We start from the raw sequence: 23,089 nt of genomic DNA, 5'->3' as shown, positions 1-23,089 counted from the left end.
TGTCTCGAGCCCTGCGGGGCGGTGTGGCCCCCACTGGCCACAGCAGAGCCCAGCAGAGCCCTGGCCGGGCTCATGTGCTGGACCGGATGACAGGCCCGAGCCAAGGGCAGGCCCCGCACAGGATGCGCGGCTGGCGGGGCGCATCCCGCGCATCCGTCCGCACTCGGCCCGTGGCGCAGCTGCTGCCAGTCCGCCCGGGCCGCCGCCTCCTCCGGGGCCTGGAGACGGCAGGAATCTCCCGGGCCCGCCCGCCCGGCGCGGCGCCCTCCCCCTGCTGGGCCCGGGGCGGAGTCGCCCACCTGTCATCCGAGACGCCCCACGTGGGTCGGCCGTGGGGAGGGGTTGAAGAGAGGGAGAAAAAGCAGAGGCGTCGAGGGAGGCAGGAGTGAGAGTGAGAAGGAGGGAGGCTCGCAGGAGAGCAGAGAGGAGAAGAGAGCGCAGCGCACGACGGCCGAGCGGGGAGCGGAGAGCGGGAGAAAGGACAAGCGGACCTGAGACCCTGCGAGAGAGACAGGTAGGCAGGGCAGGTGAAAGGGAGGAAAGACGCACCGGGCCAGAGAGAGAGGGTAAGGAGTCGGGAGTGAGGAAGGAGCCACGGCCCGGGGACGAGATAAGGTGGAAGGAACCGCCGAAGGAGAACGATTCCGGGGTGACCAAGGGCGAGGGTCCTTTCAAGAGGGGCGGGGGAGGAACTGAGGCCCCTGCGCCTTTAAGGTTGCCTAGGCGACGGCCCTGGCCAAAGCGAGGCGCATTGACGTCAGCAGCCGAGCGCTGATTGGCTGCGGCCGGTCGTTTCCGGTGGAGCCGCCGCCGCGCCGCTATCGCAGAGTGGAGCCGGGCTTCGAGCGAAGCGCTGAGGGACCTGGGCATCGCCGCAGTCTAGCACCTGCAGTCCCGCGTCCGCCGCCGCGCGTCTCTGGTGAGTGGGGTCGACCAGGGGCCCTGGCGCGGTGAGCCTCGCCGCTCCGCCGCGCGTTTGGGGGCGCTGGACTGATCCAAGATGGCGTCACGGGGAGCGACCTGAAGGGGGACGGCCGCACCCCCTGCCCCTCCCCGGCCCCGGCGCCTCCCGGCCGGCCTCAGGCCGCGCCCCCGGCCCCCGCTCCGCAGCCCCCAGGCCCCGGCGTCCGCTCGGGTGCCGGGCGTCCGGTCCCCGCCCTCCCGCCTCGGCCGCGCTCGGCCCGGGCCCTGGGCTGCCCTGCCGTCCCCGCCCCCGCGCGCCGCGGCCTCCTCGCTCGCCCTCCCCCATTTCCTGAAGGACAACAGCTCGGTTTTTACCAGAATCCGCCATCGTTTTCCCCGCCGGTTTCGGCCGCTCTCGAGGCCCGGCAGGAATTCTCGTGTCCACCCTTCCCTGCTAGATATTTCCAGCGTCAGCTTCCCGCACCCCCACGCCGTGAGCTGGGTCTGGCTCCGGCTCCTCAGGTTCCCTTTGTCCCTCCCACTGCCCTTCGGTTCCCGACCCCGCAGCCCCAGGCCCCCTGGCCTTCGCGGAGACCTGCGCACTGACCTAGGGCGCGGGGTCCACTGCCTTGGTTTCGTGGTCATGACCGTGGCCTCAGTGAGTGAAGGGCACTTTGCTGTCCTCTCGAAAATACGCAGTGCCTGTTAAGCCCCGCAGCCAGGTCCCGCGTCCCGCAGGCCTGCCGCCCGCCGCGCTGGGGGGTGCGGGAGAGCCGCGGGGAGCAAGCTCGCCCTTCCCCGGACTGACCCGAGGGGCTGCCCGGCAGGCCTCGGGGTGCGCCCCGGGTCGGCGCGGCCTCCCAGCCTTTTAAATGTTTCCTTGAACGTGATCCTTCCGAAGCAGAATTTCATCTCAGTTGACTTTCCTAAAGAAACGTCTGGGTATTTTCTTAGAAGCGGAGGTTGTGACAGTGACAGTTCTGAAGTGGTTAAATAATTTGGGGGGAAGGGAAGAAACTAAGTGGGTGGGCTCTTGGACAAATAAGTACAAATACAGAATGAATCCAGGTATATCCGATGAAATCTGTTTTAAGGCCTTGGAATTTGGTTATTCGGAGGTCACAGGGCCACCGTATTAATCTTGGGTCAACTTTTGTTCTTGTACTGTGGTCACCAGAATCGTCATTTTGGGCTTGGCGATAAACATTGGTTTGTTTCAAACAAAAATATTTTCGCTTCTTAGGCACAGTTCTGTCATTTTTACCAGCCAAGACCTGATCTTAGAATGATTTTTTTCTGTTGACTTGAGTGTGTGTATTATAATATTGCTGAAATCAGACTACTTTCAAGTGTGAGAGATCTGATTGTTCTTGGTGGCCTTCAGTATTATTTGAAAAGCAGAAAATTCTACTGAAGTGGGTTTTCCTCTCTTGATCTGGAAAAGTGATCAGTATTAAATATATCCTATAGTAAGTAAACTTTTGTGTGTGTGTTTTATTTTTGAAGTAGCAGCATGATTCTTTTCCCATGGCTTCTAAATTGTATGCTTGTTCTGGAGCCACAAACTTTCTCATGGTCTGTTAATTAGTCTCCTTGTAATGACTTATCACGTAAGTTGTCAGAACAAAATGAATAACACTGACACTTTCGAAAGCTCTTCATCTGGTATTTCTTTTAAACTTATAGTTTTATCTTGGTTGTTTTCTGTGCATCATAATTTGAAAAGTCTGATAGTATTGAATTTAGTTGCAGAGTAGAGAAGAACAGTCTTAATTGCTTCATGATTAGTAGTTGGAAGGAAAACAGTCTGTGAATGACACTGTTAAATTACTGTTTTTAATTCTAGGGTAAGATTACCTGCTCGTTATTACATTTCTGTTTTCTTCACATCCAGGCAAATTGAACCCTCTGAAATCCATTAAATGCAGTTTATATATTGAATCATCATGTAAGCTTGAAACTTAAATGTTTTTACATTTTCTTATCCAGTTGAAGAAAACATTTTGACAGTTTTCTGTCCAAATCTTTTGTAGTTTACTTGGTAAGAATTTTTCACCCCCAACTAATGATTTTCCTCTTTTTACCACTGCTGAAGGGCATTATTTAGGACCGGAATCTGGTAAAATATTCTAGAATGAAAGGGCTGCTTTAAAAACCCATCTGAAGTTCCTTCTGTGTTTTAAAAAAATTGATTACACTAATAGTTAATCAGATCCTTTGCTCTAGTGGTTTGCTGTGTGACATCAGGACATTTCTCCATGGGATAGGAACTAGATGGGAGCTACCATAAGGCCATTATCAGATGTTCTTTATTGTGCTTCCTTGTTTTCACTTAGAGCTGACTCAAGTGCCCTTGTAATTCTCTGTCCTGTTTACTATTGACACATTTCCCACGTCATCATGATTTCTTTGCAGGGAGAGAACTGAATGAAATTCCCTGAAGGGCCTGGCTTCTCAGCAGCCTGCCTCTACAGGGATAGTGGCTCATACCTTCCCCTGGGAGCATGAGGATATTGCCTTTCATTGTTGCCTATAGAGCCCAGATGCTACAGCAATAACTAAATGAAATATTTATTTGGAAGAATGCAAATTCTGTACATGTTTTATGCTCGAGTCCCTGTTTCTCTGTTTAAAAACAATCTAGTAAGGAAAAAAAGTTCCTATGAATCAGTTACCTGATGAATTTAATATCAGAGGCCAAAGTGGTGTTTGTGCTTCATTATTTACCCAAGCATATGTGTGCTTTTTGTTGCAGAGAATCATGGCATCTGGTAGTACCGCCAGTGAGGAGGAGCGCAGTCTCCGGGAATGTGAACTCTATGTGCAGAAGCACAACATTCAGGCACTGCTCAAGGATTCTATTGTGCAGTTGTGTACTGCTCGACCTGAGAGACCCATGGCATTCCTGAGGGAGTACTTTGAGAAATTGGAGAAGGTAAAAATAAATTTGGGGAGATGATGTGATGAGTATAACAATTGTTAAATATAATGCTTTAGAATGTTGCAGATTTGCACCTTTTGGAAGGAAAGAAATTCTGCCTAAAATTACAAAATGCAGTGAAGACATTTGTGGTAATTTTAAAATTCATAACCAGTAGAATTTAATCAGAAAATGCATCTGCGTGCTAAATTTATTTGAATAATGAAGGGTTTCCAAACTCAGTTTCTTGTAACTTGGTTTTAATTAGTACATAAAACTGACTGTAACAGAACCAATCTGTAGTACAGCAATTGCTATGACTTGAGAAATTCTGAAGTACTTGAAAGCAAAGCAGGTAACCTTAATAAACCTTATCCCACATTTTAGACCTTGTGTAATAAAACAGTTGATTTTAGTTTGTAATTGACACATCAGAAATTTTGAATTAGTGAAGTCTGGTTTACCATAGAGTATGTCTTAGATGAATTAACTAGAGTGCAGTTACAAGATGGAAGGTTGTCAAAATTTTAGTCCTTTTATAGTTTTGGTTAGGACTTGTTTTTCTGGAAGAATAATCGAGTTATTATTCTTTATGATTGTTCACCCTCGTGTGTGTTATTGTGACCTATGTTTATGTAGATGCTTTTCTTAGCAAAATAATAATTTTGTGTCAAGGACAGTGCTTTGGTTCACTTTCTTCAAGATGGTGAATGAAAAAGTCTGGATCACCAGATGTTTTGAGGATTTTATTTGATTTGCTTCTATAGGTCAGTGGGATAGATTTATAGGTTTTCTTGTGAGTATTGAAGTTTTGAAAGTGGTTCATAAGGATCATAAACCAATTGGCATTTTTTTCTATATATAATTATCTTATTGTATAATAGAAATATTTGCTTTATTTTCCCTTTGGTATTTTTTTTTACCAGCATAATTCATGTTTTAAGATTTAAAACATGTTGGTTAGTTCCAGTAAGCAGGTATTTTCTACACTCCTTAAAAACTATTAAAGTTGATATTTAATACTGTGATTAGAGTAATTAGAAAAAAAAAAAAAAACACAGCTGCTAACTAGTCACTATGAGTGTAGCCTTGCTATCTTGAAATTGTAGTAGAAATTCTGGTTTTCTCTTATTTAAGCAGTTTCCATATAATGAAAGTACTGTAGAGCCAGGTCACAAATGTTCCCTATTTTGAAATCAAGTGCGTTCCTGGAGATCTGGTTCTGAAATGGGTCATTGTAAGGTGATCCCTCTTCTTTGGACATCAATAGAAATCATGAAATGAGGGGATTAAGTTAGTGAGACATTAAGTGTGTATCTTTTTTTAGGGAGTGTTGAATGTGTGGTGCTAGTTTCAAAGTCTGTATTAAGGACTAACCAAGGAGGAGGAAAACAAGAATTTATTAGGGTACTTTCTTTACAGATTTTTAGATTTAATATGTATTGACCTTTTAAAAAAAAATCTCTTAATAAAAGTTGCCTCATAACACATTTCTTTCTATAACTCAGGGGTCTTTCTTTACTAACATACTCCTTTCCAGGGTTAAATATATTTTCCTAGACTTTCAAGTAACTAGATTTTTTCCTTTTTTTTTTTTTTTTTTTTTTTTTAATTTTTGACTTTTTAACAGACTGTTTTTTCGTATATCATGTTAATTTCTATGTCCTAAAATACTTGTCACATTCTCTTTACCTCCTTCCCATTTAACCCAGGAGTTATGTTTCTGGAATCTTCAACTACTTCATAAGAAATGTACCCCAAACCCCAGTTTGGCCTGCTGAAAATTTCTGCATTTTTATTCAGACTGTTGTCTGGAATTTGAGTTCTCTTTTGTGTTTGTATTTGTTATAGAACTTCCCTATCTTTTCGATAAGAGGAATTATAATAGCTATTGCCTTTTGAGGGCCTCCTGTGTGCCAGGTACTGTGAAACATTTTACATACATAGATATTCATTATCGCAAATGTGTGATTTATGTGATTATCACCATTTTACAGAAGCAGCATTTAAAACTTGGTTGTGGTCATATAATGTAGTGACCACCTTTTGCTGCATCAACATGTAATCCCCAAATTTCAGTGGTTTACTACAACATAGTAATATGACTATTGGTCATATGTAACTCTTTAGGGCTCAGCCTATCTTGTCTTCTTTATTTCATGTATTTTGTTCTGGGACTGAGTGGAAGAAGCAGTTACTATATAGGGCATTCTTCTCTAAAGGCAGAGAAGGGACAGAAGCTCAAACTGAGCCAAACCACATTAGCCTGCATGCTATGGCATGTCCACTTACATTCCATGACAGAAGCAAGTCATATGGCTCAAGTCAGTGGGTGGCAAGTTTACTTAATCTACAGAGAAGAATGGCAAGGGCAGGGAGAAAACAAATAGTTGTGAAAACATTAAGTGGTTGGAATTCAGAACATGATGCAGAATTTAATGCAGGAGAGTCAACATGATTAAACAAAGTAGGCTAGGAGTTTTTTTTTTTATTTTGTTTTTGTTTTAATAAGCTAAAGATCTGAATAACAGCAAGAGTAAGGGTATAAAATTATATCATGGTACATGCTAGAAACAGAGGATCCCAGTAATGGCTGTGACTTGTCAAAATAGGTTATATTCAGATTGCTATTTTATAGATTCACTAGAATCTGAGGTAGTGTTAAAATCAAATTGTTTTTGGTACTTCAGAATTATCTTAAAAATTTATTTAAGTAGAATACAGTCCTAATAAGATATTCTTGGTGAATTTTTTCATTAAACTTTTGTGTAATGCCAGTGATACATTTGGGGAGATTGAATTTGTGTTTTCATTTATACTCTTAAACTTTATACTTGGGGGAGATGTGAGTTTCATAGTTATATGTTAATATGGAATAGGAAAGCCTTATTAATTACTGGATGTTCCAGAATGAAAATGAAGTGAGTTTTCTAAAAAACAATTAGGTCACATGTTCACACATAGTTCAAAATTCTGTAGATAAAAAAGGCATAGCAATAAGAGGTCTCCTCCTCACACCCTTGCCTCTCTTGGATGTGACCAGTATTCTAGAGATAATATATGGCATTTACAGACAAATCCTTATATAAAAAAGAGTATCCTTTCTAACACATGTGACAATCCACTAACGTATACTATATTTAACCATCCCTACTGATAACTATTTTGGTTAGTTGCATGTTTCACTCTTAAAAACGCTAATCAAACAAATAATATATGTATTATTTCTCACACATGCATATGTTAGAATAAATTTCTGGAAGCAGAATTACTAGATTACTGAGTTAAAAGGTAAATACATTTGTAATTATATACAAAAATATTAAGGTGTTTTTTTTTTCCCTCTGAAAATTAGAAAATCCAGAGAAGTGAGATGAATAAAGATAAAATTTTGCTCTAAAAAAATAAAATAAAATAAAATAAAAATCAGGCATGACTCTACTAATAGAAACAAACACTACTAACCTTTTTGTGAATATGGTTCTGGATTTTGCTTGCTGCACATTTAGAATTCTCGTATTTGATGCCAAAAGCTGGGGTGAGGACTATGCAGAAAAACAACAAACAAGAAAACAAAACCCAAAAAATGGATATCACTTTTAAATCAAAATTTTTCCTATAATAATCATCAAATGCAAAGTTCGTTTAGAATTTGTAAGATGGTTTAGAAAAATGTAGAATGGGTCAACTGAATGAGAAAGTAGAAGATAACATTCTTTTTCCCTTTTATTTCAGGCATAATAATTCATTCTTTACTGAGAGAAATTTCTTTTTAAAGCTCTAGGTTCGAAAAAATAATTTTTGTTGATTTTAGTTTTTATATGAATTGGTTCAGTAAGTAATAGTTTTTACAAGCCGTAACCTTTTTTTTTGTTTTAACTTCAAGTATAAACCCTGATAATGAAGAGTGCTTCTAGCTCTGCTGGAGGAGTGTCACTATTGGTTCTTATTTAAATTCTTGTTAATATCACACCCTCATCATTTGTTTATATCTGGGACCCAGGCTAGAATGTGAATTGTGCAGTCTCAGGACCTTCTCCAGTTTGTTTGTGTATCCCATTGCTTTATATAGGATGTGGTGTGACAGATCCAGAAAATGCTGAATTAATGAAATAGTAGTCTAGACATTCTTGAGTTACTTTGGTGTGCCAGAATTATTGTTATTGGATAACATGCTTGGAAAGGGGAAGTTCTTGCTGTTTGCTGTAGGTAACCAGGAACGTCATTCCCAGGATTTTGTTTTCTGATATGTTGCTTTTATGTGCATCATGAATCATTAATTTCAATACAATATCATAATGGATATCTAATTTTTTACTTATATATGTCCTTGAACATATATGGCTTGTGTTCATTAATAAAGCATACCATCTAATTATCATCTGAGAAACAGTCTCTGGAAAGTTTTTCTTTTTAAACTTTATTTTTTTTTCCTATTTGGAATTGACCATTTCCCCTTAACTTACATTGGTACAAGAAGAGACTTTATGTGACTGAGATGGACTGTCATTGGATTATAAGAATACCAACTTTACATGCTGAAGCATCTCATTTAAAAACCTTTCATTTCTTTCAGGAGGAGGCAAAACAGATTCAGAATCTGCAGAAAGCAGGCACCCGCACAGACTCAAGGGAGGAGGAAATCTCTCCTCCTCCCCCTAATCCAGTGGTTAAGGGTCGGCGGCGACGTGGCGCTATTAGCGCTGAAGTCTACACGGAGGAAGATGCTGCGTCTTATGTTAGAAAGGTAGTTTTGATCTCTAACATTAGGGAAATGTTTTGGGGGCCCACTTGGTCTTCTAGTTTCTTTTGAGGAGTGCATGTACTATTTTGAACAGTTATTGACAAAAATACAGATCTTTGGTACCAGAGAACAGGTTTCAGTAATAGTTTGCTGTCAGAGGAAATAACTAATGATCATTATAATCCAGGGAATAATTGCATTTAAGTGTTGATCATTTCAGTGCATTTGTTTGCAGTTGAATCAAGAGCTATTCCTTTTTCTCTTGAATCATGGTCTCTGTTTTCAATACTCTTTAATTCATGTTGGTTTTTAACCTTGTATCCTCCAAGCTTCATTTGTCCTAATCTGCTCTTTCTCAGAGCCAGTCAGCCATTTTGAGTTACACTGTTAGTCTTCAGTGGAACAATCCCATGTGCTTGGGCCTTGTGAAACTAGTAATTCTACATGACTGTAGTTTTAAAAATGATTGTTATAAGATACTTTTGTCTTAGAATAATGTACTTGGTCAAGGTGGTTTTGGTTTGTTTAGTTTTTAACTAGGAACCAAGTATTGGCCTTTAAGTCCAAGTCTGGCTGTAGGCAAGGGAATTAAATAGTCAATATTTGTTGAGTACTTTGTGAATCAAACATAATAAGAATTTATCCATAGTGAAAATATTTAACTCAAAACAGTCTTGTTTTAATATTGTAATGTGACTTGACATTTAATTGAAATGTAAGTTGCGAGCATGAAATAGTTTTGGTTTATGGAATTATTTGTCCTTCGTTTCTAGGTTATACCAAAAGATTATAAGACAATGGCTGCTTTAGCTAAAGCCATTGAAAAGAATGTGCTATTTTCACATCTTGATGATAATGAAAGAAGGTAGGTAAAACTTCTTTGTTAGAGTATTTTTTCACTAAGGGTATAGTCCCAACTGTTATCCTTGTAAGTTTTAAGGCTAAATGACAATCAGAGCTGAAAATCTGGGAACTTTAATTCTAACAATTGACATTCAAAATCAGGGAAGAGACCTGTGAAATCTTACACAAGGACTTTTCTCTTTTGCAGTGATATTTTTGATGCCATGTTTCCAGTCTCTTTTATTGCTGGAGAGACAGTTATTCAGCAAGGTAAGGACTGCTGTTTATGTGATATGGGAGGGTAGGCGAGACTGGAGAATTGGTTTTGTTTATTTTGAGTTGGTTCCCCTCTTGGTTCCTACCATTTTTCCCTCTGATACACTTTTAAATTTTTCTGTATCCTTTTTTTTTGATAAAAATTTAAGCTAAAAAGAAAATTTTCCCTAAGCCTAATTATTAACGTTTCTGACATAATTTTATTTATATAACTTAAAGGATAATGCTTTTTTATTTTGAAAGTCATATGGAATTTTAGAACAATATATATCTCATGTGTCCTTTATATTGATTATTAGACTCTTTTAAAGTAAAAAATGAACAAAACCACCTACATTCTTCAAAATATAGCCCATATATTTATAAGGTTTTGTGCCTCCTACAGATTCTTACTGTTTTACCCAAAGATTAAAATGCATCTAATCTTTTGGGTACCTTCTCCCTTTTTTCTAATTTATTCTTGACATTTTCATGGGTCTTCATAAACTATATATTTTTCCATTTCATGACAGTCTGATATTTTCTGTTAATTCTTTGGGTTGTTTCTTGAGATATTATAGATGCCATAGAAGTTAATAACTTTGTACACATATGTGGCTTTTTATAGTTACCTTTTTAGAAGGTATTTTTCTCCATGAGATGACTAAAAAAATTGATCAGTTCTGTGACTTTCAATTTTATGACTTCTATGTTGCTGAATTTTTTTCTTAAAGATGTGTTAAACGTTTAATATATTGTTCTCTCATAGCCTTATTGTAAAATGAGTTTATTTTAATATTAATTTGATTGTTTCAATTTGTTTTTTTAATTTGGAATATGATTCTCTTTTACTCTGTTTTAGGTGATGAAGGGGATAACTTCTATGTGATTGATCAAGGAGAAATGGATGTAAGATTAAATAATAGCAAAACTATGTTGATAATCTTTCCCTAGAAATCAATGCATTGATTTTTAATACTTTTAAGCACTGAGCATAGCGAATATTAAGGGCTAATATAGCCCGTGTATGTTATATTCCATTACCTTTTACCAAGTATTTTTTGACACAGTAACTTTTTTTTTTTGCGGTACTGGGGATTGAACCCAGGGCCTTGTGCTTGCGAGGCAAACACTCTACCAAGTGAGCTATCTCCCCAGCCCGACACAGTAACTTTTTAAAAATATTTTTTAAAAATATTTTTTAGTTATCAGTGGACCTTTATTTTATTTATTTTTGTGTAGTGCTGAGGATGGAATCCAGTCCCTCACACGTGCTAGGCAAGTGCTCTACCACTGAGCTACAACCCCAGCTCGACACCGTAACTTTTTAAGGGTAATTTTTCTAAGTAGACGTGCAGATCATGACTTCTGCGGAGTTCGTAATTAAGAAGTTGTGTATGCTGTGGAAGGGTAGACAAATGTAAGGGAGTCTGGTGCTGTTCATTAGCTATGACACTTAACGAGCTTTCTTAATTCCGTAAGTTTTCTTTACAATAAAAAAGCATTGAACCTGTAGGTTTGTTAGAAAATTCCGTGCCCTAATGTAAGTAAAATGCTTAGTACAGTGCTCAGCCAGTACTCAGCAAATGTGTGTCATTGGTATCAGTGCTTGAGTCACCTTATTTCATCATCCCTCTATGAAGTATCAGATAATATTATCATATCAGATAATAGCTCATTTAACTCATTGTCAGAGGTCCACTATTTTGCCGCACTGTGTTCTGAGAATATAAAATACTCTGTTTTTAAAAGTAAGTTCAGGTTTTTGATCTTTTAAAAAGGTCTAAAAGTTTTAACGTGTTTGTCTATATGGAGAAAACTTGATGTCATTTGCATTTTTAGGTCTACGTTAACAATGAATGGGCAACCAGTGTTGGGGAAGGAGGGAGCTTTGGAGAACTTGCTTTGATTTATGGAACACCTAGAGCAGCCACTGTCAAAGCAAAGACAAATGTGAAACTGTGGGGTATTGACCGAGACAGCTATAGAAGAATCCTTATGGTAAGAAATGATGGATTTTGGAGTGTGATTTAGAATTCTGATCTATGTAACTAATGTTTGAATAATGTCGCCAGGTTAGAAATGAGTTGTTCTTTTCTTCTAATGATTGAATGTTTTGTATTAATCCCAGTTTAGCATTATTCATTACACCTTTCAAGGCAGTGATATTTTAGAACAAAAATAAAGACCAGAAATAACATGTGAAACAGAATGTTGTGCATATATAATGGTCTGCTCATATGTGGAAAGCTGCCCATTTGCCAACAGATGCTTCTTGATTTACCTATCTTACCCACCACAGATTGGCTGCTTTGAAATACATGAAGTTTTTAAAAGCCATTCAGAAATAAGCAGCTTCTTTAAACTGAAAGCTGGTTATCAGTAATGTGTGTGAAATGTCTCTTCTTGTTTGAGGAGTCAAAAAACTAATAAAACCATTGGGACAGTCTGCTGATATAGTCAGAATTTTGAGAACTTTGATAAGTTTGTAGTTTGGGTAGTTAAGTCCCAGCTAATGGCATTGACTGTTCTAAATAGTTTTCTTCGATTTCTGTGGTGTTCATCTGGCCATTTGAAAATTTGCAGTCTTGTGTACTTAGAAATTTTTTTGTATGTTTGGGATATGTACATGTACTTTGCAGTATACTTTTTGTGTTTTTTATATCCCCGCTGTGGATACCAGAATCCATGAATACTCAAGTACCTTTTATAAAATGGCATAGTGTTTGCATATAACATGCACACCCTGTAAACACTCTAAATCATCTCTAGATTAACACCTAATGCACAGTAAAAACTGTGTGAATAATTGTTCTACTGTATCATTTGGGGAATATTGACAAATAATTCTGATACAGACATGATTTTCAGTCTGTAGTTTTTGAATCCATGGGTACAGTACCTGTGGATAATATGGAGGACAGACTGTCTATACACATACATATTTATGTGTGTAGGTGTATATGTCTTTTGATAGGCGGGGGTGGTGGGGCTAACGCAATTTATGCTGTAAGGAAAATTTATTATAGAGCACAGTGTGTTTCCTCCCCTCTTTCCCCCAGATATATTTAACACATTTTTAAGATATGACAACTTGGATTAAGTTTGGGGACTATACTTACAGTTTACAAGACTGGGGTTATGGGGAAGGATTCTGGGCTGGGAGTGTAGTTAGATATAATCTCTCATGTTACTTGGTTGTTTTTGGAGAACAAAACTTGCTTACTTGACATTTCATTATTTGGTGGTGCTGTGTACCTCCTGTGGCTTTTAGGAGCAAGCTATGAAGAGCTTTTTGAGCTTTTTAATGTAACTGACCACTTAATGTTTTCATCATGAAGAGAAATGATCATAAATCAAGAGGCAACAGCAGCAAGCTTTGACTTTCTTTTTCTTTTTAGTGTATTTTAAACTTAATATTATTCCATAGCATTGTGCAATGACATGTTTTGGAGATATGACTTTTTTTTTTTTTTTTTTTTTAAATAGGGAAGCACACTGAGAAAGAGAAAGATGTATGAAGAGTTCCTTAGTAAAGTGTCTATTTTAGGTGAGTTTTGGAAAATTGCCTGGAGTACTGTCAAATATCTAGCAGAACCTATTATATTTCACAAAAAGTAATCTAGTTAACTCATGTTTTTGTTTGCTCATAGAAATGAAAGGCAAATGGGACTTTCATTTAATTGTGATGAAGATTTGACTAAGTTGTGTGTTGAATTTGCTAATATGTGACAAACTCCTTAACTAGAAATGATTGGACACGGGAAAAGCTTTCTGAAAATAAGAATTGTTGCTCTTTCCTCCTAAATAGAAAGGCTGAAAGTGCCTTCCTTCTGAATGTGAACATTAGTTACTCCCAGTCTGACTTCCCTTGTTGTTTTGTTATTGAGCTTATTGGTTCTGGAATCTGTTTCCTGGAAGGCATTTGCATTGTGGAAATATGAGGTATCATTTGTTGGCATCCTCTGAAAACATGACAGATTGGAAATTCAAAGTGAAACAGGTTAATTGGAGATGCTAACATGAGTTTTGTTATGCAGAATGGGAAATGTTAGAACCTATTCTAAAGGAAAGGCAATGGTGATTTTGCCATTGTTTTGTTAGAGATTTGACTTTTTTTCCCTCCTTATTGACCTCTAAAATAGTTATATTTACTTCTTGTCTTGAATATTAGTTTGACCTTTGCAAATAAAAGTTATTTTCTGGCTACCCTTGTTAGTTTCATAAACAAATACAACTGAGTATTTAAATGGATAAGTTATTTACTTGAACTTTGGAAAATTATGGATAGTGAAACTTATTTGGGTACTGCTATTATGGGTTTGATTTGCTTTGATGGCAGTATGAAGAACTGCTTTATGGTCACATTTTCTTATTCCTTTGCCATTTGGTACAGTGTTGATATAAATTTATCTGGTCACTAAAGTAAGGACCTAAGTGCCATCTGCAGGTATTGAGAATCCTTCTGAGACTAGAGGCAGTTGAAGACATATGTCATTGTCATGTTGTTGAATGGGCTTGGATATTTGGTTGAATATCTGTACACTTTGTTTTTGTTTCTCAAAATTGAGCAACACCAAATAATGTAGAAATTTTTTGATTCTTGTCTTTCAGAGTCTTTGGACAAGTGGGAACGTCTCACTGTAGCTGATGCATTGGAACCAGTCCAGTTTGAAGATGGGCAGAAGATTGTGGTGCAGGGAGAACCAGGGGATGAGTTCTTCATTATTTTAGAGGTAAAGAACTCTGCATTTGATTTCCTGCCAAGTTGTACACTATCATTGGGAAACTGGTTTATACTTTTGAATTCTAAGAATACCAGGTAGTTTTATTTAAAAATTATCTTTTGGGGCTGGAGATGTAGCTCAATGGTAGAGTGCTCCCCTAGCATCTGTGAGAACCCTGGGTTCTATCCCCAGCACTGCAAAAAATAAAGTTGTGTATGATTTCATTGTGGTTTGCAAGGCCTAACTAGCCCAGACTAAAGATCATTTTAAAAAAATATTTTTTATTTTGAAATGCAGTTATTTGATTTCTGTTAGGCCACTACATTTTAAAAGACTTTGAGTCAGAATTCTGGAATGGCCCAAGACTTGAGTAGAATGGCCAAATCCAGGGTTACCCAAATTGTTCTTTACCATGCAAGCCAAAGAAAAAAACAAAAAACTCAAAACTTAACCTTTTAGTGTTTCAAACTGATGATTCTAGGTGGTTAAAATGCAACTGTTTGGGCTATTTGACAAAGAAGGATCAATTTATTAAAATTCCTAAAGTTACTCTGTTTTGTGTCTTCACCATCTGGGAAATGTATAGCTGTTAATCTTGCCTGCCAGGCAGATCCAGTAGACTCAGAGGCTCAACTCTGTTGTCATGGTGCAAAAGCAGCCATAGAAATGTAAATGAATGGATATGGCATTCCAAAAAAATCCTATTTACAAAATGAGCGAGTTTGGGTTTGGCCCTCTGTCTTTAGTTTGCTAATCTACAGTTTGCCAGAGTCTGAACTCTTAAGTATTTTAGTTTGATAAGAACCTTGCTCTAAGCAGGGAATAATGGTCAATAGAAGTCAAAGTTCAGTCATCTTTTACCTTATGAACACAGATGAGTTGAAGTAACCCCTAAATCCTTTTCTCCCCTCTGTTTTGCAACATAGGTAAATTGCACTGGGGGTTTAAGATGCCACTCTGGGTTAGACGCATTTACTTAGCTTTTTGGTGATTGTATTGTAGGGGTCAGCTGCTGTGCTGCAACGTCGGTCAGAAAATGAAGAATTTGTTGAAGTGGGAAGACTGGGGCCTTCTGATTATTTTGGTATGTTGGATTCCTTCACAATAAGTAGTTTAAGTTACCTTTCAGTGAGACATGCAGTCTTTTCATAATTTTGTCTTTTCTTCTCCTGAACTTTTTAAATTGTAGTCTTGACTCTCAGAGAAATGGTGTGAGATTTTGATCTTTACTCAGTTAATAATAGAGTAATTAGTTGTCTCATACCTTTTATTGACATTTTTTTTTTTTTTGACATACAGATGCACATCCTCTTTTAAGTTAATGGAAAACAAAATCTTTGTTTTCTTTCTCAGAAGTGTGCTTTATTAAGGAAGTTCTTTTCTGTAGAAGTTAACCTGCTCTACCCTTCTTTTCCCTCTCCCAGGTGAGATTGCACTGCTGATGAATCGTCCTCGTGCTGCCACAGTGGTTGCACGCGGCCCCTTGAAGTGTGTGAAGCTGGATCGACCTCGATTTGAACGTGTCCTTGGCCCATGCTCAGATATCCTCAAACGAAACATCCAGCAGTACAACAGTTTTGTGTCACTGTCTGTCTGAAACCTGCCTCCTGTGCCTCCCTTTTCTCCTTTTCCCAGTTCATGCTTCACTTATGCAGACTGCTTAATTTTCCCTATTTGCAGCACCAAGTGGCCACTGGCATCGCAGCTTCTTGTCTCTTTATATTAAAAGTTGCTTTTATTGCACCGTTCTGAATTTGGAGCATTAACTGAATGCTCACACACAAATAAATAGAAAGAGTTCTATGGACTTTGCTGTTGCTGCTTCTCTCTGTGCAGTGTTAGTGTTCAAACTGGGCAGTGAGTGCCATGCTTTTTGGTGAGGGCAGATCCCAGCACCAATGAATTACCATAGAGTAATGATGTAACAGTGCAAGATTTTTTTTTGTAAGTGACGTAATTTTCCAGTCAAGCATTTGTAGACTGTGGCCATATATGCTGTATTTCTTTATTGAATAAATGGTTTCTCATTAGGCTCTAAGGATTAGGAAAAATGGATATAGAGAAATATTAGTAGAGTAGAACGATATCTGCCTGTAATTAAAACTAGTTTAAGGGTGAAAGAATGCCCATTTTTGCTAATTATCAGATGGATATGGTTGGTTCATACCCGAACCCTTTACCTGAATTTTTGTTTGCCAAGGTAATTTTCCTGGTTTTGTTTGTATCTTGTTAACTGTTTCTTCTCCAACTCTGAAATATTCTTAGGTGTGGCTATCTGTACCAGCCTTTTAATTTTGAAACCAAATCATAGACTACAAGTACTGGGTTGTGATTGAACTATATCTGCCTCAGCTCACAGATTTATTTATCCAGCCAGTGCCAAATACTGACATCCGATGCTGAATTGGAATTAAGAATTTGAGGTGTATATGTTAGAGCTTTCGGTTTATATATGTTCTTCATTTGACTCCAGTATGATCTCCTGTGTTCAGTAGACTGATTCCAGGAGATTGGATTTGCTGAGAGTAGATACAGGTGGAGTAAATGTCACACAGAAAAAAGAAAGTGATGTTAAAGGGAGTAACCAGGTGGACAGATTTCAGTGTGGAGAATTATCCCCCACTAAATTCATTGGGGCATGAGGTTTAGGAATAAGTTTTGTACTTCGGTTTAACATTTCCCCCCTCCTTTTTATGTTGGCTAGAACTTCTGGTGGGGTGGGGTGAGGTAGGGTAGGGTGGGGTGGGATGGGATGGGATGGGATGTGTCTGTGTGTGTGTCTAAAAGGCCATCCTGCTGGAAGACCTGCTTTCCTGTGTGTCCTGTATTTCTCTGGCAGCCTTTTATTTTATTTTTTAAAGTCACCTGTGTTTTGGGTCTTACCTGTAACTCAGTATTTTCCTGCCTTATGTGTTATAATATTCCAATGATACCCAATGGTTTATTTTTATTATGATTTTTTTAAACAAAATTTCACAGTTCCATAATGTAGGCACTTTTATTTTCATTGTGATTTATGTATATCGTAGGGTAATATTTGGGAGTGACTGCAAGCATTTTTCCATCTGTGTGCAACTGGTTCTGATTAATAATCCTTTCTCCTATTCCCAGATAATTTAAATTGGACATGATAGATATTTTTGCAGATTTTAGGTTGTTACTAACTTTGGAAGATAAATCTGGGAAATTTTATTTACATGTTAGTGTGGGATAGAAAGCCACCTTGTAAAATTTTTTAATTTCCAAAATCTATATTAAATGAGGGTTTTCTGCTCTGTACTTTGTTTAGCTATCTTTTTTATACTTAAAAAACTAAAAATAAAATTATGTTATTAGCTTAAAGCTTGATTTTGATCTTTGTTTAAAAGCCAGAAATGTACTTAAATGAATTATGTAGAATGCCATAAAATCAGTTTCTTATATGTACATAATCATGTTCATGTATATTTAGGTATGGATACCGCTTTCTGAATGAGTTTTACTCAAATCATTTGGCTTGCTGTTTACTCCCTTTTGTAGTTTTTGATTAGACATTTTAAGATAAATCTGAATTGAAAAATTTTCACATTTAAAGCTTTATCTTTGTGCAATCTAAGTGTATGTGAGAAATCACAGTTGGCATAATTTTGTCGTAGTTGATATTCAGGGTTTTAGGAGTCATTATTTCTGGATTTGGTGAGTGAATTTATGAGATCTACTGCTCTAGAAGTATAGATGGCCAAAGGACCATTTCGTATTGCCTCCTGGTTACCTGTCTGATGATACTGTGTGTGCTAATATATGCTATTCTTTTTGTTATAGATTGTCTTAACAGTAGGTCAAGTAATAAAAAAGAGATTAAATAATTTAAATTCTTAAATGAATCAGTTTTTCTTCGCTTTCTCCTTTTTTTTCTTCTTCCTTTTCTTTCCTTCCCCAAAGTCTCCTTTTCTGGTGGGTGAGAATGAGAAGGGGAAGTGAATTATGGGATGATTATTTTTATAAAGTAAAATGTTTATTTTCCATGCTTTCCAATTCAATTTGTCAAAGAATGGATTTCAACTTTGCCTAAATGATAGCAGAGATGTTGCAGAATTACCTGCCAAGTTATGGAAGGAAAAGATTCAAACAGAAATTGAAGATTTCCTGTTTGTTGAGGATAGATTGGTTTTTGGCCTTGGAACTTTCCTATAACTAAGAGCAAAACACCTTTTTTGGATTAGCATGTCATTGGTTTGAATTTAAGATATGCAGTTGCTTAGAGATGTTTTATAGAACATGCTTAATGCTTATTGCTTGGATTTTTGAGGAGTGAGATGATTAAGTCGTACTTATTAGTATAATGATGCTAATCTCTTCACATCCAATGAAGTTGGAGGTGTGCTAGAAGAACTTTTTTAAGCTAACACACTCAGGAACTCAATTTTTAAATTATTTTTTTTGTGGTCCTTGGGATTGAACTCGCAGCCTCACCACATATAGACAAGTACTCTACTGCTGAGCTACCTCCTCAGCCCCAGAAGAACATTCTGTAGTGTGTGCTACTTTGTAACCTGGGCTCTTTGTGCAAGTTCAGTACTCCCTCCAGCCCACTGGAGTTGAAACTTGCTTCTCACAACAGAGTAGAACTAAAGAAAGTTTGCCTGGGTATTGTTCTTGTTATAGTTTCATTGTCCCTTTTAAACAGTAGCCCGCTTTGACTCTCTTTCTGTTTAATACATTAAGTGTTGATGTTTTAAAATTGAAGTAGCATGATGTCAGATTGTTTTTGTTTTAAATTTTGCTTTATGTCTAACAACTAATAGCTGGGCCAGTGTTTTTTTTTTTTTTTTTTTTTTTACTTTGATTAGAACCCGGAAATGTATTTTTGTATGGACTGAAACAACATTTAGGAATGAACAATGGCTAGATAACCACTGAATTTGCCCTTGAAGATGTCTGTCGAAATAACTATCAGTAAAGACTGTAGTTATATGAAGTAAAGGGGGAATCAATCAATCTCACCTCACACTGTGGGATTTTAGTATAGAAACCAGTATTGTCATGTACATTGCTGAAATTTGTTTGACATAACTTCAGAACTTTTGGCTTCATGACTCCACATGAAACTAAAATCACTGATTTGTGAATGAAAGTTCTGCCAATTTTGCCTAAGTAGGTCTGTGCTTCTAAAAGTTGCCACTAGATGGAGAACTTTTTTATCATCTTAATCTCAAATGAGTTGTTCCTCATCATTTATGGATTCTGTATTTGCAAATTTGCCTACTTCTAAATTTATTTGTAACCCCCCACTGTACCCACAGTGCTTTTGCAGTCATTTTGAGGACTTGCACAGAGCAGTGAAGAGCTGGAATCTCCAACAAGGGGACACTCCGCATTTTTGTTTCAGCTGTCACACTGTGAATGTGGTTTTTGTTTGTTTGTTTATTTATTTATTTATTTATTTTTTGTCTTCTTAGTGCCACTTTGCAGTTTTGTGCTTTTTGTTGATGATTTTCCTATTTGGAAAGGCCCGTAGTCCTGCTGGGCTAACCAACCAGGTGCCTCCGTGCAAGAAGGCTGTTCTGTGTCTTAGGTAGAAAGTACGCATATTAGATAAGCTTTGTTCAGGCCTGAGTCGGTTACTGGTGGCCGTGAATGCAGCGTTAAGAGATCCGCAGACTAAAATATGGGGTCTTGAACAAGAAAACAAGATTGCTTGTTGATGGGTTGAAAACAAAGTGAACATAAACTCTGGAAACCTATCCTGGCAGAGCAATGAAGAATTTCAGTATTTGCTAATTTATGTCCGAGACAACTTTATAGGACACCAAGAGAATTGACGGGTTTGTGGTCTTCAGACTCAAATTGTTCTGGTTTTTGAGAAGGCTGCAGAGATGCTCCAGCCCCTGCATCACCAAGTTCTGTACTGTATGGCGTATTTCATTCTTCTGTTTGCTGTCAGAGGTGACAGGGAATGTTTTCATAGAATAGTTTACGGGAACTTGAGCAGCGGTTGAAAATGAACAAATTGGATGAACTCACTAGTTTCTAAAAAAACATGACAGCCTTCTAACATTAAGGAATGCTAATCAGTACTGTGAGGACATTTTTAATACCATTTGATGAATCATCATAATTTTGTTAAAAAGACAATAGAATGTTAAAGAGTGAATAATAAGGCATATTGACCTCATGGTCAAATTTAGTTCTGTTACTTTCATTTTGAATAGTAGATCACAATATCATATACCCTTCAAAAACTAGCTTGCCGTCATAGCAGTAGCAGGTTGGATGGAGCTGAAACTCACCTTCCTGAGGTTCTGTGGTTTGGAAATCCCAACCCTTTTGTGCCTTTCTTTGAATGTCTTTCCCTGATTATTTTCACGCATTCCTTTGTGGGTGATTTCCTGGTCCCTCCTCAGGGAAAAAAATGACTTGAAGTGGGAGAAACAGCTGATGAAGTGGGAAGTCCTGTGCTACATTCAGCCACCCCATGCGAGGCAGTCTCTGGGATTAAGGTTCCTCTATTAGGAAGCTATTTTTCTCTTTTCTACAGCAAACATAACCATAAATTGGTTGTAACTCGGTTGGGTTTTTGTATTACAGTGGAAAGAACCCATTGGGACAGGTCTAAACCATTGGATCGGGTGGTTTATCTCTCTGAGCCTTAGTTCTCTTTCTTGAGGGGTTGGAGGTTATGTGTATGTTTGGGAGGACTGGAAGCCTCTATGTTTCTGTAATGTGGGTGGACTTGGAGTGAACCATAGTGATCTTTTAGGGAACCACAAGGCTCAGGGGCAACGTACCGGTATTGGGTACCAGGGTAGGTCAGAGGTACCTGTTATCCTTTCTCCTTGGGCTGTCTTTGGACACTGCAATCTTGGATGACATTTCTAGTTCCTGACCTTGTTCTCTACTCCCCTCACCCTTTTACTAACCTTTATCAGTAGAGAAGTTGATATGATGAGATCATTTATTTTTGCTGGTTGACTAACCATTCTGTAGAATGAATACATTGTTATTTGTGGTTTCAGTTATTAATTCTGGAATAAACACATCTCCAGTTCTAGAGTTTGAGATGTCAACAAGTCAGTAGGGAGAAATGGAGGAGACAGGGAATCCCTACTGTCCTTTAAAGCAGATTTGGGACAGAAACTCAGTCGTTATTTCTGAGTCAAGACGAGGAGAAGGTATCCAGAGGCCCTCATCTCTCCAGATAGCCCCCTGTTCCTTTTGGGATCTCATAGGCCACAATTCTGGGACATAGGAGGAGGATTGTGGTCCGGCAGGCCCTGGTCTTTGTCCTTCCTTTCTCCAGGCCTTTCTCTAGAACCTGACAGGCCTGACCCATGTGCTGTCCTGACCTCGAAGACCTCCCCTGCTTGCCCTCCATTAGAATCCCTCCTGTTGTTACTGCCTGCTAATTTTGACATTGTTTTTTCAGTTGGTATTTAATATTGTCATACTGAAACATCTCTTTTCTGGTGTTTAGAGCAAATTCCTATTTTATTTGCATTTTTTTTGTGATAATATTCTGAGAAGTTATCGCTCAGTAGGGACAGTGACTGAAATATAAGTAGAAATTGTGAAGTCTAGTTTGAACCAGTTTGAGACTGAGTTATTTGTAGATTTTGAGGCTGTTTGAGATATGCAAGATAATCTGGGCTGGGAATTATCCTTTACTTGTAGATAGAATAAGGACTTAGGGGACAGTTACCCACTTGTTCTTTTATTTGACGTGGTACTGTTAAAACTTCCCTGGGAACAGGACTTACAAACCTTCCAGATGTGAGTCATGTGCAGGTTGCCAGTGCACTGGGAAGATAGTCTGTGGCCTTGAGGGAGCTAGAGCTTTCTGGGAAAGACGGCGCCAAGGCAATTCACTGTAGAGGTGATCTCGTAGAGCAAGGTCAGTGGATCCCACTTGCTGTTTCAAAACATGCCCTGCCTCTTCCTGAGCGAGAGACTTGCCCTCCAGCATTAGGAGGGGGAAGTAAGGAAGCGGTGGTCTGTACTGCAGAGTCCACCGCTGGCTCCAGCTGTGCTTTCTGACAGTTGTCTCTCCAGCCCTTAGCTTGTCAGGTTAGCCTGACCAGAGTCCAGGACCGATTGCTGTGCTGGGACGTCGGCTATGACACGCTGCTCTCCATGTGCCTCTGTGCACTCCTTCACTGTCTTGAGGACGATTTGGAGTCTGCGGTCCAGGGCCAGGAGGTGGGGTTCTGTGAGGACTGGGGTCAGCTGGTCTTCTAGTAGAGACTCCCGCATCACGTCACTGAGTCTGTAGTTGGCCTGGGCCAGCAGCTGCAGGTGCAAGAGTGTTTTCTTTTTGATCCTGAAAAGGCAGAGTCACAGGAGCCATATAAGTCAGGGTAAAGGAAATATCTTGCCTGTGCCTGCCCTTTCCCCAGAATAGCTGTCGCAGCTGATGTTCTTAGAGCCTTCACCCCCGTGCCTTCTCAAGCACGTTTAATGAAAACTGCACAAAAAAGGAATGAAGAAAAGGTGACCGCCTTTGCCCATTTGCCTTTTGGTCAACAGCCTGACCAGCTACTGGAACTCTAATAATGGTGATGGTCCCTGCTGATGCTGGACCATATGCATCTGCACTGAGGTTGCTAAAGGAATCAAAACTGAAGTGACCCTTAGGATTTTTACAGAGATTTAAAGCTGACGGGAGAAGCTTCCAGTAAGTGAAACGATGAAGCTGTCTGCCATTTCAAGAGCTAGCCTCCA

At 39.0% G+C, this 23,089-nt stretch overlaps 2 protein-coding genes across 4 annotated transcripts in view; one reads left to right on the top strand and one right to left on the bottom strand.

The window, feature by feature from the left end:
* The first annotated feature begins 276 nt into the window (after positions 1-276).
* Positions 277-16,199, top strand: Prkar1a (protein kinase cAMP-dependent type I regulatory subunit alpha). 3 transcript variants are annotated; one of them, XM_047543539.1, is made up of 12 exons: positions 277-514; positions 765-919; positions 3,659-3,838; positions 8,400-8,570; positions 9,341-9,432; positions 9,619-9,680; positions 10,528-10,574; positions 11,508-11,666; positions 13,155-13,215; positions 14,280-14,401; positions 15,395-15,476; positions 15,817-16,199. In XM_047543539.1, exons 3-12 carry the CDS (start codon positions 3,665-3,667, stop codon positions 15,987-15,989), a joined length of 1,143 nt encoding a protein of 380 aa, XP_047399495.1. In that variant the 5' UTR covers positions 277-514; positions 765-919; positions 3,659-3,664; the 3' UTR covers positions 15,990-16,199. The 3 variants fall into 3 exon arrangements, with proteins under 3 accessions (XP_047399495.1, XP_047399493.1, XP_047399494.1); XM_047543537.1 differs by having other exon boundaries at positions 715-919; XM_047543538.1 differs by lacking the exon at positions 765-919.
* A 2,988-nt stretch (positions 16,200-19,187) lies between these two features.
* Fam20a (FAM20A golgi associated secretory pathway pseudokinase) overlaps positions 19,188-23,089 on the bottom strand; it is a 53,266-nt gene continuing 49,364 nt past the window's right edge. The window contains exon 11 of the mRNA XM_047543535.1: positions 19,188-22,688. Coding sequence (XP_047399491.1) covers positions 22,424-22,688 — 265 coding nt within the window. The 3' untranslated portion in view covers positions 19,188-22,423. The remainder of the gene's footprint in view (positions 22,689-23,089) is intronic.

Source organism: Sciurus carolinensis, chromosome 3 (assembly GCF_902686445.1).
Source record: "Sciurus carolinensis chromosome 3, mSciCar1.2, whole genome shotgun sequence".
Taxonomy (NCBI): Eukaryota; Metazoa; Chordata; class Mammalia; order Rodentia; family Sciuridae; genus Sciurus; species Sciurus carolinensis.
This window is presented reverse-complemented; position numbering and strand designations above follow the sequence as displayed.